Source organism: Gnatocerus cornutus, chromosome 5, assembly GCF_029298725.1.
Source record: "Gnatocerus cornutus isolate USDA-ARS CGAHR chromosome 5, icGnaCorn1.1, whole genome shotgun sequence".
Lineage (NCBI taxonomy): Eukaryota > Metazoa > Arthropoda > Insecta > Coleoptera > Tenebrionidae > Gnatocerus > Gnatocerus cornutus.
Window position 1 is genome coordinate 15454044 of NC_142237.1, and position 16922 is coordinate 15470965.

General features: G+C 34.4%; 1 protein-coding gene across 1 annotated transcript in view; it reads left to right on the forward strand.

Moving 5' to 3' along the window:
- The window catches only part of Nlg2 (Neuroligin 2), an 81332-nt gene that overhangs the window by 47161 nt on the left and 17249 nt on the right, over positions 1-16922 (forward strand). The window contains exons 6-7 of the mRNA XM_088035415.1: positions 14491-14697; positions 15518-15984. Coding sequence (XP_087891541.1) covers positions 14491-14697; positions 15518-15984 — 674 coding nt within the window. The remainder of the gene's footprint in view (positions 1-14490; positions 14698-15517; positions 15985-16922) is intronic.

Consider the following 16922-nt stretch of genomic DNA (forward strand, 5'->3'; position numbering starts at 1 on the left):
AATAAAAATTACAATCTAGAGTTCAAAGAGCTGTCTGAAATCTTATCTTATCTGAAATTGTGAGAAGTTTTACCTCAATATTTTTTGAGAATTCCAATGAATGAAAGAATACATTTAAACTATTTAGAATTTTTTTTTCACTTTTTTTAAACATTCTTCTAATTTTTAATGTCTCCGCTTTAATTTCCAGATTTTTTATAAATTCTTCTTACATTCTTCGTAATCTTTACGTTTTAGAAACATTAAATTCTGATTATCTTTTAATTTTACTTAGTGTGGCTTCTGACATTTTTTACATTTTTGATTAATTCTTTGTAAAAAAAGCCGGAGAGCCAATTGTTTGTTGCAAATCTGGAAAAACAATCTCACTTTTTCCTCTCAAATCCAGAATTCAATTCAATATTTAATCTGCAGAATAGAAGATTGTTTTTTTCTCGTGCTCATTCTCATATTTGCTCAGGACCACACATTCCAACGTAACCAAGGAACAATTACTCCGAATAAAAACTGGTGAAGGCACCCTTCTAAATTCTCGTAAAACATAAAAATCGCCGATCCAAATCACCAATTTACGCATCAATCTGTTGACTTTTCCTTTTGGTAGTCTCTACATTTCGATTTCCACCCTATCAGTGTCATTTTCCTGTCTCCTCTGGTATTTATTCCCGACCACATGCTTCTGGAATCATTCCGATTTAACCAGAAAAACTTTCGAATAAATTGGCCTCGTTGAATCACACACCACTGAAATCAATTTCCACGAGTGCGACTTTTAACGGATCTTGTTTCCGGGAGTTTGCCGCACTGTCACAGTGACCAAATTCTCCAGAACTTTTCGTGAAAAACTTTCACTAACACTAGCTAGAATTAGCAGATGTTAAATATAGATGAAGTAAAATAAAACTTTAATCAAAATCTATTTCCATGCTTGGTACGGTACAAATATTCAAACCTTCGCAATCATCGCCGTAAGGATCGGAATGGAATGGTTCCTTTGAGAGGTGTTAGTCCGAGGAGCTCTACATTAAAAAAGGCGAATGTTCGCGCTTTCCAACAAAAGCAATTTAGTTTTATTTCGTTGAGATGGAATAAATAAAAAACAGACTTCGATTGTCTGGGAATAGATTTGAAAAAAATTGCACAAAAACTCGATAATTCATATTATTATTCTAAGAGCGCTTGCAGAGAAATCCTGTCTCCCGGGATGCTGATATTAAATTGTGTTTACATTGATTACGTAACACCTTTGTGGGATTTACTCTCATACTGAACAAGATATTAGACGTTATACAAACAGCAAATACGTAATGCAATTACGGAGTTTTCTCGGGCAATCTTACAGCAAACTTAATTTGCTGCGAATTATTATATTGCAACGATTTCTCTTAATTTTCGCAGTTAACTTATTCTCCCGATGCCTTCCTGTCAATATATTAGAGTAATCTGTATTGTACGTGAGCTTTGAACCAATAAAAGAACTTCGATCTTCGCCATTTTATTTCTTTTCTAATTTTTACCTCGGGTCAAGTACGTCTCATTTATTTCCAGAAGCAATTATAAAGCCTATCATTCAACTTGATCTCTATAGCTTATTGTAGTAACCGCCGCCGATAGATAATGATTAATTTGGACAAGAGCCCTTGACCTTTGGACCGACTGTCCACCACAGAACCTACAATTCAGTTACATAATTATACTCGGACAGAAATTTGTTTGGATATGAAGACGCATTAACTTGGACGGATTAGTTGAGAGCCTCGAGTTTCGGACTATAAAATACCGAATTCAAGACAGTTCCTTGGAGCTATAGAAACTCAAAAGCGTCTTTTAAGTTGGGACACCAAAGCTCTACAGTTAGTTTCAGTACTTTGATATTTTAATAACCGACTGGGGTTTACCCAAGCGTGCTAGTGTAACCTTTTTTAAAAAATAATTCGCGCATAAGTTCCGCAATTTGCGAACTAGAATCGTATTTTGTCGACGTTGAAAGAAATAAGCGTTTTTACGTACTTGGGTACTCTCATTTACAAAAGCAGCTTAAAGGATTATGTGTGCAGGTGTATTAAGCACTTGTGTAAGAAAAGTAACGTTATTAAAATGAAACAAGCACGCTAAAAGCCTTTAATCTGTTTTTTCGCACACAAGTAAAAATATGACTGCATAAAAGGGAGTTTATTAACCAGACCCAGAGAAATATCATTTTGATACCTTAAAATGGTGGATGCGCCGAGCGAATTAAATTTGCACTCAAATAATTTCGGCTTTTATTACATTCCAATGCGAGGCCGATCACATAAACCACGTAATGTTGCATTGACAATTCAATAATCTATCCGAGCCACGCGCTTGTAATTGGTCACTCTATATATGTCAAAAGATTTATTGAAACTAAAATTAACCAGTTTCAGTCGTTCATATAAAATCGCTTCGTATAAATATCGGTAAAACAGGGAATTTTATGTTGATAGTTTTGACTACCTGCCTTGTGGTGCCGTAAAATTAGAACATTCATGTCGTAAACTCGACAGTGGTGTAGTAATAAGAGTTTTTTAAGTCTCACGTTTATGGTCAGTTTAGAAGTGGTCGTTGTACCCGACAGAAATCTGTTATTCAAAACTGGGAGTGTGGCGGTAATAAAATTGTTAATGTGACTAAAAAATGGAGGCTTATCTCCGAATCGGAGTATTTATTGTCTTGCCACAATTTGAGAACGCACTCCGGGGAAGCTTTCTGGAAACCGTAGAAGTCGTCATTTAAAATAATTAACTAAAAAGTGTACATTAAGTAGTATAGGGGGTACAAGCGTGGAAACAACCCCAAAGTAAGTCGCGATAATAATAAAACTCTTCTCATTTTCCGTTTTGCTAATAGCTTTTCTCTCTAAATTATTAAAGACGTAATAGAGAAAATTTATGGTTTTAATTTGCTGTCGGGCATTTTATTTAAATTTATAGTGGACTACTTACCTGGGGATTTTTCAGCGACATGAGCTTTTCGGAAAACAAACAAGTTAAATGATAGCTCGTCATCGCCATTGTTGGTGTAGCATTAATAATTGTGAATGGCGTTTTGTCCGACAGTGCAGATTGTTTCGTAACGAACGGGGTCGCCCGTTGACTTAATATCTCCCATTTAAAAAGCAATAAATGCCCATAAACTGTATCGATTTTAAGAAAGGGTACAATTTATGCAAGTTTTTGACGCCCACCCCTGTACAAAAGCCCAGGCCGCGATATAAAACGACCGGCTATTCTGTTAAACTCATATAAAAGCCCTATTACGAGCTCAACTTTTCTCTTTACCCTGACCGCTATTGCGAATAAATTTTTTAGGTTTGAAATACAAGCTTGTTCAATTTCGATGTTGGGAACCCAACAAATGATAATTTTAGAAAAGTCGTCGCTGTGTTTAATTAAAGGTTTGTTTCCGTTTGATCTCTGTGTGGTGACCGAAAATAATCAAAGGAATAAAAAGTGTAATCACTTCGACTGCTGCAAGCCCACTCGACAGAATTTTATCGCTTCTAAGTTCTGAAACCGCCTTTGTTGTCTATCCCGGGAGTCCCAACACTTGCTGAAAGCCAGTCAATTGACCAAGGAAATCGTGGAATTGTACCACTTAAAAGCAATCCTATAACGGTAAATCGAGACCGCTAGAATTGGGTGTGCCGGCCACAGATGTCAATGTCTTAAGACAAGAACTCGTTGTTAGTTACTTTGGTTATTTTATTATCGAAAATTTGCAATTTAAAGGTAGGAAACCAATGCAAAACCAAGTTTCAACAAAAGAGTCTAAAAACAGAGCATCTGAAAAATTTCGAAGATTAAAAATGGTGAGATTGTTGGGAGTCTTCGGCATTTTTTGGATTACCTAGATTCTTTGATCTTTTTGAATAATTTAGGATTATTAGGATTTTTTTAATTTAATTGTTTTTTTTGCAACCATTAGAGCCTTAGAAATTTTTAAGAATGTTAGACAATCTCAAAAATTCTCTAAATTTTCTGAAATTTTTACTTTACGATATTTATGGAATTTTAAACGCTTTAGGATCCGAAAGATCTTGAATTGAAGAAAAATTAAAAAGTTCAACATGACAATAAATCCAAAGGATCCAGCGAATTCAAAAACATTAGAAGAAATCGAGAAATTAAGAGATTTTAAGATATCTGGGGAGGTAAAAAACGTGGAAGAATTCAGTAAAAACCCAAAATACTCAAAAATTCAAAGCCTAATAATAAAGAAATAAAAAAGAGTACAAGAAACAACAAAAAAATTAGCACTTGAAAAAAATGATTCCACACAATCTGAACATTACTGACGATTCGCTGAATGTTTGCGAATCTGCAGAGCTTTAATGAAATTTCTTAAATTAATAAAAGCTCTAAATTGATGAAAAAGAAAACTAAAATGGGATTAACTCTACAAATTTTAGAAACATCGGGAAATTACAATTCTATAAAAATTCCACTTAAAACTTCTCATCTGTGAGCAAAGTGATCTCGCTATAAAATAAATGTATAAGAAAACTTAATCTTCCTCGTTATACTTCCGAACAAGATTTAGCTATCTTGTACATGCAATAACTTATTCTTTTATTATTATTATTCATTCTCAATTATTTAAGTAGCGCAGCTCGAGATGAACAAAAGAATGCTAGGTCACGAATTTCGTTGCAGGAATTCGATTTAAATTGCTTTCCCATTTCGAATACTTTACGTTTAGTTAATTTTATCTTTTTTCTAAAGACACTTCTGGTCTCAGTCTTCAGTAGTTAACGAGTTTTGTAAGGTAAAGCAATAAAAATTTAATTGCAGTGCAATAAAATTAATTTGCGGAGATGATTGATTTGATTGTGGTTTCAAAAACACGATTAAACTTAAACCAACCTCTTTGAAATGAAAAATCAGCTTAGTTGAAATACTGTTGCTGAGTTGGAGTTATAATTACGATTTAGCACATGACAACTAACTGAAAATTTATTATTCATCTCAATTTGTGGTCGTTTGTAGCAGTGGACTAACTTCTGTCAGCTGAAATTTCTCTGCATCAAAATTTGCTTTGCTGTTAGTGAACTAACAGTTATTGGCGTATTTAAGCCGCAATGATCCTCATTAGTTTAGAGTGATTGTCATAGCATCATAAAATTTAAGTTAAGTTGCCTTAAAATAAAATACCGAACGTACGTCCAAGAAACTTAAAAGATAAATAATACGAAGCAACTAGAGCGCAAATAGCTAAAGTGAATAGTTTCTAAGTCAGAAGTTATCAGGGCGACACAAGTGCCGCTATTTTCTCTCTGCTGTCAAAGAAGTAAACTTTCGAGGTTTCAATTTTTTAGCAATTTTTCTGTCCTAAATCGAATTTATGTGATCTTAGAAACACAGGACCGTGATTTGAGCCACGAGGATCTCACAGGTTCATTTCGTTGTGAAGCTAGATTTATTTTGGTTGTAAGTTGTTTCTCTGAATGGTAGTGTGCAGGGCCGACGCTTTCAATTCAGCTGTCCATATTGTTGGCTTAAAGATACGTCCTCATCCATCTTCGTTCCTAAGCCTAAGTGTCTGAAGCCTCTTTCCGAATGCGAGCTTTACTTGTTCATTTAAAAACAGTCTGCCAATGACTCTTACCGGAAGCAACTTTTTACGTACTCGTGTGGTTTATTTCGGAGAGGTCACGTATTCTTTATGGCTTGTAAAAACGATACACGTTTCGATACATCACAGTAATATAGTTTATTTGCCGTCGGAGGTATTTTTATAATTCGGCTCTGTCGTTATAAATGGCCGAGGGTGTCTTTATGATAGTTTATAGCCGTGGAACCGGACCAAAAAATAATGGCAGGCACCGAAAAGTTCCGGTTAAAAGCCGATTTCCGGCCACTGAAGGATTAGGCTTTCGGCGGAATAAAATTCGGGGAATTTGCTTCGACAAATGGAAAGCGAATTTCACATACAACACTGTTATAAATAACTAGTTTTTTTTTCGTTAATTTGATTTAACTGCTCCAAGATCTTAACAATATCTGAAATTGAAGAATTAAAAAAAAAGCATATTTTAAGGATCGAAAGGGTCTAAAATATTCAAGAGATCAAGAGGATCGTGCTGCATATTTCCGAAACTGTGACAGATAGAAATATGCGGCTTCGACATCGTTTGTGCAATTTTTTTGCTAAAAATCCGATCTTACATTTTCCGAATTCAAACATTGAATTTTTTTTAACAATAAGCGGATTCAAACATATTTTATTTAATATTTACATTATTTGAGAAGCAAACTTAAGTTATTGGTACTAATTTTTCGCAGAATTTCAGACAGAATCCAAAACTGTGTTAGTTTTTCCCGTTCGTTAGCAAATAACCGAATTAGAAACGATTAAAATTCCATATCTTAAATTCGATGGCCAATTTTTTCGAAAATAAAAATCGTCACAAACGATGAAAAAAATTGAATTTTTTTTTGACCGCCTTGTAAACTACTTGCTCTACCGATCTAAAATTTTCCCAGCTGATAGGCATCGATCTGCTCTTTCAACTGTTATACAACTTAAAGCTATTAAATGCCCTGAAGAAACTATGTACTTAAAAATGACCCCAAAAACAACCTCTTAAAATCTAATTCGGTCAATACCTAACTTATTTGTAGGGCAAGTTAAGATATTAATACTCATTTAAAGTAAAATTTTGCGCAAAATTAAAACTGTCATAATTCTTCCCGAACGTCAACAAATAAACGAACTAGAAGCGATAGAAATTTCGGATATTTGCCAAACGGCAAAAATTTTGAACTTTGAAATTCTTTTACGAGTATATTCGACAATTTATTACTTAAAATGATTTCCCCTAAAATTCGGTACACAAAACGTTTTATTAAATAAAACACGAAGGTGGCAATAAAGTCTGCAGGACTCTAAAGCAAAACGAAGCTTCATTTACTTTTAATGGTGCCAATTAAAGATGAAACTGGTTAATCGATATTTCGTGCAAGAGAACACAGTGAAACTAAATACGAAATAAAAACATCGTTCAACAGTTTACTTTTAGTTCTAGTTGATTTGAAATCATCCGAGTAAAAATGATTGTTATTTTATTAGATACTTGCAAGTCAATTGCAAGAGAAAATCACAAAAAGAGATTATGGACTTGAACTAGCCGGAAATAAACAGCGTGGAGCTAGAAATGCTTTACTCCATCTCGTTGTAGCGTTTTATTTTAAAATGTGACGACTTTTTCATTTCCGGCTGGGAAAAAATTAATTACGCTAAGCAGATTCTTGGGAGAAGTGTTTTGTTAGCACGTTTTTTCGCAGTGCTCGAGTTCGGATTGCAGACTCTGATTTAACAAGTGGGTCAACTAAAATTCTTTTTGAATTCTGAGTAGAGTAGAACAAACATCACTGGCATGTTGTGTTTCCCACAGAGTGCAAGTTCTTTTGATAAAAAGTGTGGGTTCGTGGTATTGAATTAACTAGAAAAATTTCCGTAATAAATCCGCAAGTTGAAGTCTTTGAAGTCCTTTGGCTGTCAACTCACAAACATTTACCTTTCTGCATCGTGTTACATGCAAAGTACACGTCTCGTGCAGGTCGCTTTAGTTTGTTATTAACTAAAACTTTGAAATAGAACAAATAACGAAGATATTAATTTGAAGGACTAAGCCGGGAACATTAACCGCAGAACATTTCGATTATTCTATTCAGGGGTATTAGGCCCGGCTTGTCGCATCTAATTCTATTTGAAGTAGGTCTACGGACTTCCTTTGTGACATCACGTACGACTTTTTGTCGTATTATAACTTTAACAGGATGAAACTGAGCACATATTTAAAAAGTTCTGGCACACTTCCCTACAAAAACCTTGTCGGGGGTCCTGAAAGGATGAAGCTAACCCAATTAACAATTTCAAGCGGTTTCAGTTTCTACTAATTAATCTTCAGGGGAACTATTACAATTTAAATTTCACCTAAACCATCTGACTAAATCCTCGTAATAATTCACTGGAAATACACCACCTGGCGACCGGACAAGAACAAAAGTCGATTTCATAACTTATTGGAAGTTGGGAGTTTTTCCTACTCGCTCGGAATTTACTATAAGTTTTAGTTTAACTTTATTTATTCTAAGTCAGTGCAGTCGAATACATCATCTGGGAAATAAAACCGAGAAATCTTGAGTTTTATGGCTGGGTTTCGTGACAGACTTGCGGTTTTTTATACCCGTTGAGAGTTGTTTCAAGTTCTAGAATTGGCACATTGTGATACATTAATACAACCACTGTCAACTTAAAAAACTGCTACATTTATACAGTTTCAAAAGTACCAAGGAGGCATTTAAGTAATAAGTATTTTTATACAAAATTTGACATTTTTTGCATGCATAGACTGAAAAAATAAGACTATTATAGAAATCATAATAGTAGGATATTGTAGCCAATACAACACATTTCCAAGGAAAAAATTTCTATAATTGTCTAATTGTCTTGTAAAAATTTCTTAAATGTTATTTTTCTGTTTTCAAAAATGACTAAGTTTTGTTGAAATCAGAAAAAAAAATCAAGATGGTTCTCTTTCCCTGGATCTACTCATTTATTAATTAAAACTTGGGTAATTTCATTAGAGCGTGATTGACAAATAGTGCACCTTCTTTAATTAAAATTTTCGAGACAAACTTTCCTGATTATAAGACCTTTAATCTTATTTATAAATGTGCTGCTGCAACTTTAAAGTGCTGTTAATATTTTCACAGGAAAAAAGGTCAATTAATTTCAATGTGTGGCAAACAAAAATTCTGTTTCGCCGCGGATGCAATACCATCATTTTTATCCAATTATTGCGAAAATGCAACAAAATCGATGTACCTATTCGTATTTACGCTACAATATATTACTTTGTTCTATGAACAGAACTCCAACCTCATCCAGTCATAAAATTAATGGTTTGGTGAAACTCTATATTTACAGTGTGTGTACATTGTTTCAGAGCTGGAGGGGCAGATGTCTGAAATATTTAAAAGTGGTAGATTTTCATTTAAAGCCACTTAGGTTTAAAAAGGGGAAAGAGCTATTTGCGGTTTAACGTGTTGTTGCAAAATGATTTTAATTGAATTTTACCAAGAATTTTTACAAATAAAGAGAGAAATGAAAAATGCATACAAGCCTTTGTTTGTTGTTTGTAGGTCAATTATTCTAATTAAAAATGTTTAAATCTAATTTAACAGTTTACGTGTACAATTTGAGGAATAGGAATAATGAAATGACGACAAAGAGCTGATAACTCAGGAAGAATAACAAATAGCAGCTGACTTCATTGATGTCACCAAAATTGCATTTGGCCAGAGGATTTAAAAGAAGAAAAGAAAACACAAAAGATTTGAGGTATCCAATAAAACCAAAAGCAAGAACAAAAATCCGAGTACTTTGACAATTTGAAAACACAAAGCAAAAGTAAAACAGCCAGCAAAAAACTAAGAAGCTGAAAATAAAGTAACAAAGCTGGAACTTCAAACTACGAATCAAAATTTGGAATCTGGAAAAATAAGAATGTGGGAAGATCGGATTTAATAATGTAGAATCTGGAATATTAAAAATCTTAAATCTGTCAACGTGCAAGTGTATGAAGATAAAATTTCTTTATAAGTCTTTATAAGTTCTAAAAAATAAGAATTTTTACAGAATCTGATTGACTGAGAATTTAGAATTTACGGGTCTAAAAATTGTGGTAAACTTAAAAGGTCCGAAAATCGAATTTTTAGAGATGGTAAACTCTGGAAAACTTAAAATTGAAGAATTTCAAAATTAAAACCAAAAAGGCTGACAAACTACAAACCTGTGAACTTGAGCGCAAAGAAAACCAAACAGTTTAAGAAATTAAAGAATTCTAATATGAGTAACTAACTAAAACCTAAAAATTTGAGAAGTTTGTATTCTAAGAAGCTGACCAATTTGACACAATAACATCATCAATTGTTGAAAAATGGAATTAAATTAAAATTAAAATAAATTGCCGATGCAATCCTAAAAACCGCAAAACAACCATCTGGGGCAGATTTCAATGCATTTTATAAATTATTGTCTATTGCAAATATTTATGTTCAATATTTTGAATAGAGACTCCAACAATAACAATTGCGCTCTATTAAATTTGCGATCAACAATAATTTTCTGCATTTTTCGTGTTATTGTTTGACAAATACATATCCGTTTCCGATAATAAAAATACCTCGTTATGTAACAACCGTTTTTCCCGATCCTCTCGTTACCAACGCAAAAGCACCTAAAATATCCAAATAAAAAGTGAACATAAACCCAAAAACATAAAGAGAAACATTTCAGTTATAATGTATGTAACGTTTCACGAACGAACCACGCTAACGGTTTTTACAAAAAACATCTCTTTTCCAACTCTACAGGAATATACAATTAGAAATAGGAAATGTTTTCTGCATTCCCTCCATTAATTTTTTTTGTATTTTTCGTGTGAACTAGTTTCCGAGTTGATAGCAAATAGTTGTCATTGTTTGGCCGGAGTATAATTGAGTGGACAAGTCTTTAAAGGACTCTACGCACCATTAATCTAAATGAATGATGAAGAGAGCGACACAATCCCAGAACGTAGTCTGAAAATTAACAATTGTCTGGATTTCTTTGCTCTATCATCGCACTTGCGACACGTAAAAATTGACATGAATTATAGCGCAAGTTTGTGTTGATAAATTCACGCCAGACAAGTTATAATTGTTTAAAATCACTGTGAATTTCGGTTGGTATCTCATGAGTGATCCCATCTGTGCCTCGCTGTAACCATAATTTATTAATACCCAGCAGTGGAAGACGTAAATACCTCACCATAACATAATTAGTGCAATATCTCCTCGTCTACAGGACACGAATATGCATCCTCGTCTATTACAATAACCATGATTACGTTCCTACAGGATTTGTTTTCCAATGTCCCGAATTCCCTAAGGAGATTGCAATTCCAGGTGCACTCTACGTCTAAATTAATCTCAGTTTGAAGGGAATAGCGCAGCCACTAATGAATAAAGTACTCGGTTTTTTTAGTGTTTGCCCCAGATGATAACAAAAGGTTAAAGTGCGGACTTTGCAAGTTATTCCACCGGTGCCATTGTTGTCTTATTTCTTTGATGTTTTGTTTTAGTTTGTGAAACGCTCAGTTCTTTGATTAATTTCAAGTGGTTTTAATTAAGTTTTGGAAATGCCGCGTCGACTATCATGGTTTTACTGATTACTCTCATTACTTAGGATTCAAAACTAAGCTTCGAGCGGTTATTTAGATGAATATTTTTTAAGAGAATATTTCGAATTTCTTTCTTTGTAAAAGGAGAAATTTAATTAAGGACTGGGACGTGAAATATGCCGGGAGTATCTAGAATGTTGAGGTTTTGAAGAAATTAACAATTTATATGCTAAAGTAATTAAGCTTCTAAAAGAATAAATCGGCAGAGTCGGTAGACACAACGATGCCGTTTCTCTTTCGCTCAAATTTTATTTTTATATCTCTTTTTTATCGGTAATGAATGAGCGGACAATATGGAAAAATTTAAACTGGAACTCTTTTGTTTCCTATATTCCCCTGTTTCTCCATGGATGCTAAATTTCACATTTTCCGTGATTATAAATTCTTCGGATTTTGGTAACTCGATTGTGTAGATTCTAAAAAAACTCAAAAATTTTATGAATTTTGTGGTTATGTCAACTCCTCGAATTATATGGAGTCCTCAAATTTTCAGTTTTTTTTATATTGTTCTTACTCCGTAAAAATTTTAAATTAGCTGTGTTCATTGAACACTTTCCACTCTCTGAACTCTTTATATTCCTTTAATTATATTTAAACTCTTTCAATTTACTTAAAACTGAATTTAAATTGTTTGTTACATTTTTTACAGATTTTTTAAAAATATCTTCTTCTCTCTTCGCATTTGTTTGTATATTTTTTTATTTTTTAAGTTAATTAAGTTTTTCAGGATTTTGAACCTACAGATTTTCTACCATTCTTGGGATTCTCGCGTTTTTTAATTGCTCCAATTCCTTATAGACTTTGTATTCTTTTTCTTACTTAAATTTTTGTAATTCTTTGTAATTCATGCAATCATTGAATTCCTTGTTTGAACATTTTCGGTTTGCATTATCTAATTTCTTGGAATTATCCATAATCTTTGGAAACTTTCAGAACACTTAAATTTCCTTGAACTCCTTGAATTTTTCATATTCTTATCAATTCTTCACATATGTACTTAAATAATGGCCAAAAATCTAGAATTCAATATCTGATGAAATTACGAATCTTAAAATTGAGATTTCGCAGTATTAAAGTGCAGAATTTAAGATATCGTTTTTGGTTTCTAACTTTTCCAGCTTTCAGTTTTGTAGGTAATTAGTTTCTGTTTTTTATTTTAGTTATTTTATAAAATTCTGCAAAAACATCAAAACTATTTTGCCAAAGTTAGACAAGTTAGTAGCTACAAAATAAACGAATATGCACGTCCAACAATATTTAATGGAATCATAATTTTGTAAACACCAAATTGTTTTGTGCAGGGAAATACGCTTTATTGTATTATTTAAAATAATATTCTACATTAATAAATATTATTTTAACCTAAACAAAAATGAACAAATTTCATTTTGCATATAATATTAATCCAAACGTGGCAACAAAAGTCCGAACTAATTGAAACTGCAAAGACGTTTCCCGGTTCTTTTCAATTTCCACTTTTCAAACGTGCAAAAGCCTTAAAGCTACAAACAGATCTTGCAATAATTTTCCTCGCAAATTACCTAGAACATCGTCGTAATGAAGAAGCGCATATTTCTTCCCCGCGCTACTTTAACATTTTCATTACGACCATAAAACGTTGTCAAGACTGCAATATCCGACCCCCAATCCCGTATAATTCTCTGCTCTATTTTGATTTGATCTAAAATCTTACATTAAAGCAGGCAAGCGTGGCCTTCACCATTACACATCATATCCCAAGCACACTTGATCAAGCATCGACTTTACATAATTTTGGAAGGGTCGCCATTTATTATTCGATATTGAAGTGAACTTAGAATGTAATTTATAATGCACGACTAAGACAGGATATCAATAAAGTACGACGTCGACAGCATGGATTAAATGATTCTGTCATAGTTTTTGCAACAAAAAATGTTTAACTTGGAATTTTCGTCGTGAAATATCACGTCACACCCGTGTTGGCTGAACACAAAATGGTCGTTGCGACAAGTGCAACTAATTAAACTCTCCTTTAATAGCTCTGGAAATAAAAATGCTCAAACGTGCATACACAAATTAACAATGCTAATTTTCTCCGAGATGATGCCTCCTTTGGGTAATCTTTCACTTTTCTGCATCCGAGACACTGAGAGAAATTCTGCTAACGAGACGTTATAAAAAGACAGTCTGGTAATAATTAAAAGGTATTCTCTTCGCACTCAGCTCGTCTCTTTTGATTTTCATTAATACAACTCCACCCTCAACGTATTTAATTAGTTCTACTTCATCTTCCTAATGGAACACAACTAACTTAACCGATTTAACTAAACTTTAGCTTTGTCTAAATCAAATTAAAGCAATGGATTCGTAATTCTACTAATCATGTTTTTAAGTTGATATTAAAACAAACTCGAGCTTTGTAAATATGGTAAAAATTTTAAAGAGGTACAGTTGTAAAATTTTATTGGGAACCAGAGACGTGATGCTTGTCTTTCGAGCAATTCTCGTTCGAGTTAAACAATAAGCATAAAATTTTACTGATGCGCCACGAGATAATAAAATTTTAACCTTTAAAGCCAAACTCGATGGAGATTTTACAGACGAGGTTGAGTGAAATGTATCGACGTCAAGGATATTCCAAAATCAAATGTGGTGGATGCGCCGGGAAAACTCGAGTTTTTGTTTTCTTGTGTTGTTTCATAATTTATTTACAGTTGTGAAACTTTTGCACAATTTGCATAAAGCACACACACGGCCGTGCAAAATCATGAATATTGCGTTGTAATTAAGAGCACAGTTTGCGCCATACTGTGTTACTTATGTGAAGGTAGAGACAAATTATTAAACTAAACAGTCATTGTTCGTACCCGTAATGCATACATGCTGGCAGATAACGGTTCTATCTGTAATTGCAGCGCGCCTAGTCTCGGTTCTACATGATGGCTTTGACGTGCCAACAGCCATTATCCCATCCTGCGCCAATTTTTCTACATTTCGTAGCGCAATTATTGTAGTTTTAGTTCCTGCTGACAGCTGTAATCCTTATTTACGCCCTGATATATCACTTATTAACTGTTAAGGCAACAAACGTGTCTGAAATGAATTCTGAAAAAATCGCGTTCTCGAGCTTTAATCTTGATTTGAACAAATAAAAGTCGTAAGAAGCGATTAAAGTCTCCTGGCGTCAGTTTACTTAAGCAGCCACTTACATCGGCCAATAAATACCAATTTGTTCAGCTGATCCATGATTGTTTCAGAGCTCTTACATCGAGTCATCTTGTTAAGTGGCTCGGGACTCAGTCCCTGGGCGCTCCAAAGAGATCCGCTTTCGGTCAAACGCAGTGTTGCTGAACATACCAACTGTCATGGCGACCTCTATGAAGACGATCTGGCGCCTTGTCTCAGGAAGAAGCCGTTAGATGAATTGCTCAAAATTAGGATAGACACACCGAGGTTTCTGCCTGGTAAGCGACACGAATTTAGCAAACTAAAAAGTAGGATGGAAAAAATTGCTACATTTTAGCAGACCAAACATTCACATATTTCCACGGTACAAAGGAGCAAGGAAATAGAGTTTCCTCACGTTTCCACAAGCAACGAATTCACTCACCTGTAAGTTGTTTTTCCGGAAAAATTTCCGCCACTTCACATTTTATCATTGTTGTGCTGAAATGTAGAAACAAGCTTCCTTCAGTTATAGAAATTTGAATTACTCCAGATCTAGGTTTATTGAACTAGCGAGTCATAAAGTTTACTCCAAAAGCCCGAACTTTGTCCCTGTTTTTGTCATATCCGCAACGTACAATTTAAAACGTTCGTATCTCAGCACTCTTCTTCAATATGCAATAAAACGGAATGTCTAAGCTGGTTATCGATCTTTGCAAACTCCAACTACTGTTAATTAAACAGAACGTAATGAACGCGTATATTATCTTTCACTATTTAGGTACCAACTTAAACAGCAACATACATAATGGAATCAAAGTTTGTAATACGCCGTTACCGAGTTTGCAACCAAACAGAGTCAATATCCCCATTTTGTGTTGTTACATTACCGGATGCAGTTGGAGTTCTTCACAAATTCAAGAGAAACTTTCATAAACGTGATAAAACAAATTTATTGCGCGTGTGGATATATCTATCTTGCACACAAAGCATGAAATGCAAATTAAGCGAAAACCCAAGTGGATAACTTATGATTATTTTGTTGGGCCCTGTGAAAGTTTGCTCTGTTTAAAATGCAGTTAAATGCTGTGTATCAACCAGTTCTTTTATTTGTGTCAGGTTTCGCCCCGTTCATCGACGGCACCATCCTCGTCAACCCCACCAGCGCTCCTCCAGCCGGAAGTACTTCAACTGTAGCTACATCTGCCGGCTACGAGCTGGCCGATTTTCCCGGACGCGACCTCTTGTTTGGTTTAACGACAACGGAATCGTACTTGGACTTGAACGCGCAAGATCTCGAGTTCGGGTTTAACGAAACGAGGCGTGACAGAATCTTAAGGACATACGTGAGGAATTCTTATTATTACCACTTGAATGAGATATTTTCCACTCTTAAAAACGAATACACCGATTGGGAAAGGCCGACTCAAAACCCTTTGAGTGTGAGAGATGCAACCCTCGACGTCCTCAGCGACGGACACACAGCGGCGCCGCTTATACGCGTAGGATACCTACATTCGATGAGGGGTGGAAAGACGTTTTTTCTGCATTTTCAACATCAGTCGGGCGACAGGGATTTTCCGATGGTATGTTAGTACTTAAGATAACGACATTGGGTTATGTCGTAAAGTGTCCGTGAAAATATGGCTGTTTATGATAGATAGACGCCGCGGCGGTTTGAATAAATATAAATTTTGAACGCTACGGTTATGTTTTATTATGCACGTAAATCATGGAAGGACTTCATCCTGGGAAGATGGCCATGTTTGTCGATATGTGATCATAATTTATCTTCAAGTTTTTCATTTATAGATGGACGAAAATTGGTAATGCTGCAGATGAAAGCGTTTCAATCATCGCATAACCAGAGGCGAATAATAATAAATTGATTACATAGGCGCTGCTCCAGGGGGGCGAAAATTCTAGCTACCCGGAGGGCGTTAGTTTGATGACTATTTTCGAGCGGGTTGACTGATAATAAATCTGCAGATTGAGGGAGGACGGATATTAACAAAAATTTCGAAAATTGTAGTCTAAATTTGACAACTGTGAATACAATTTGGAAACTCGAGCTTTACTATTGAACAAATTTCGTGCAACAATACCACCCAACTAGTGTTTGCATCTCACTTGATTCCATTTGTAGCTGCATATATTCAAATCTGCTAATGCATAATTTCACGCCATCAAATTTAATAACTCAAATTCGAACACCATTTCAGGTAGCTCTTCACAGGACTAATATTCTATGATGACTGACGAGCGGAAACTAGCCATAACCATATTTTCCAAAATATCCTGCCAGTAGAAAAAAAAAACTTTTCATGACTGCGAATGTATTTTCGAAATCCAACCTTTTCAGTGTTTTCTATTCTTTTTTTCATTACTTGAATTTAATAATTTTTTTGTTTTGCTACACATTTTTGTTAGTTTTTGGATCCAGTCTACAATTTTTTCATCACATTATAATGTTCAAATTCGGAAGCTTTATTCATCAGCTTCATCAAATTATTCAGATTCTTAA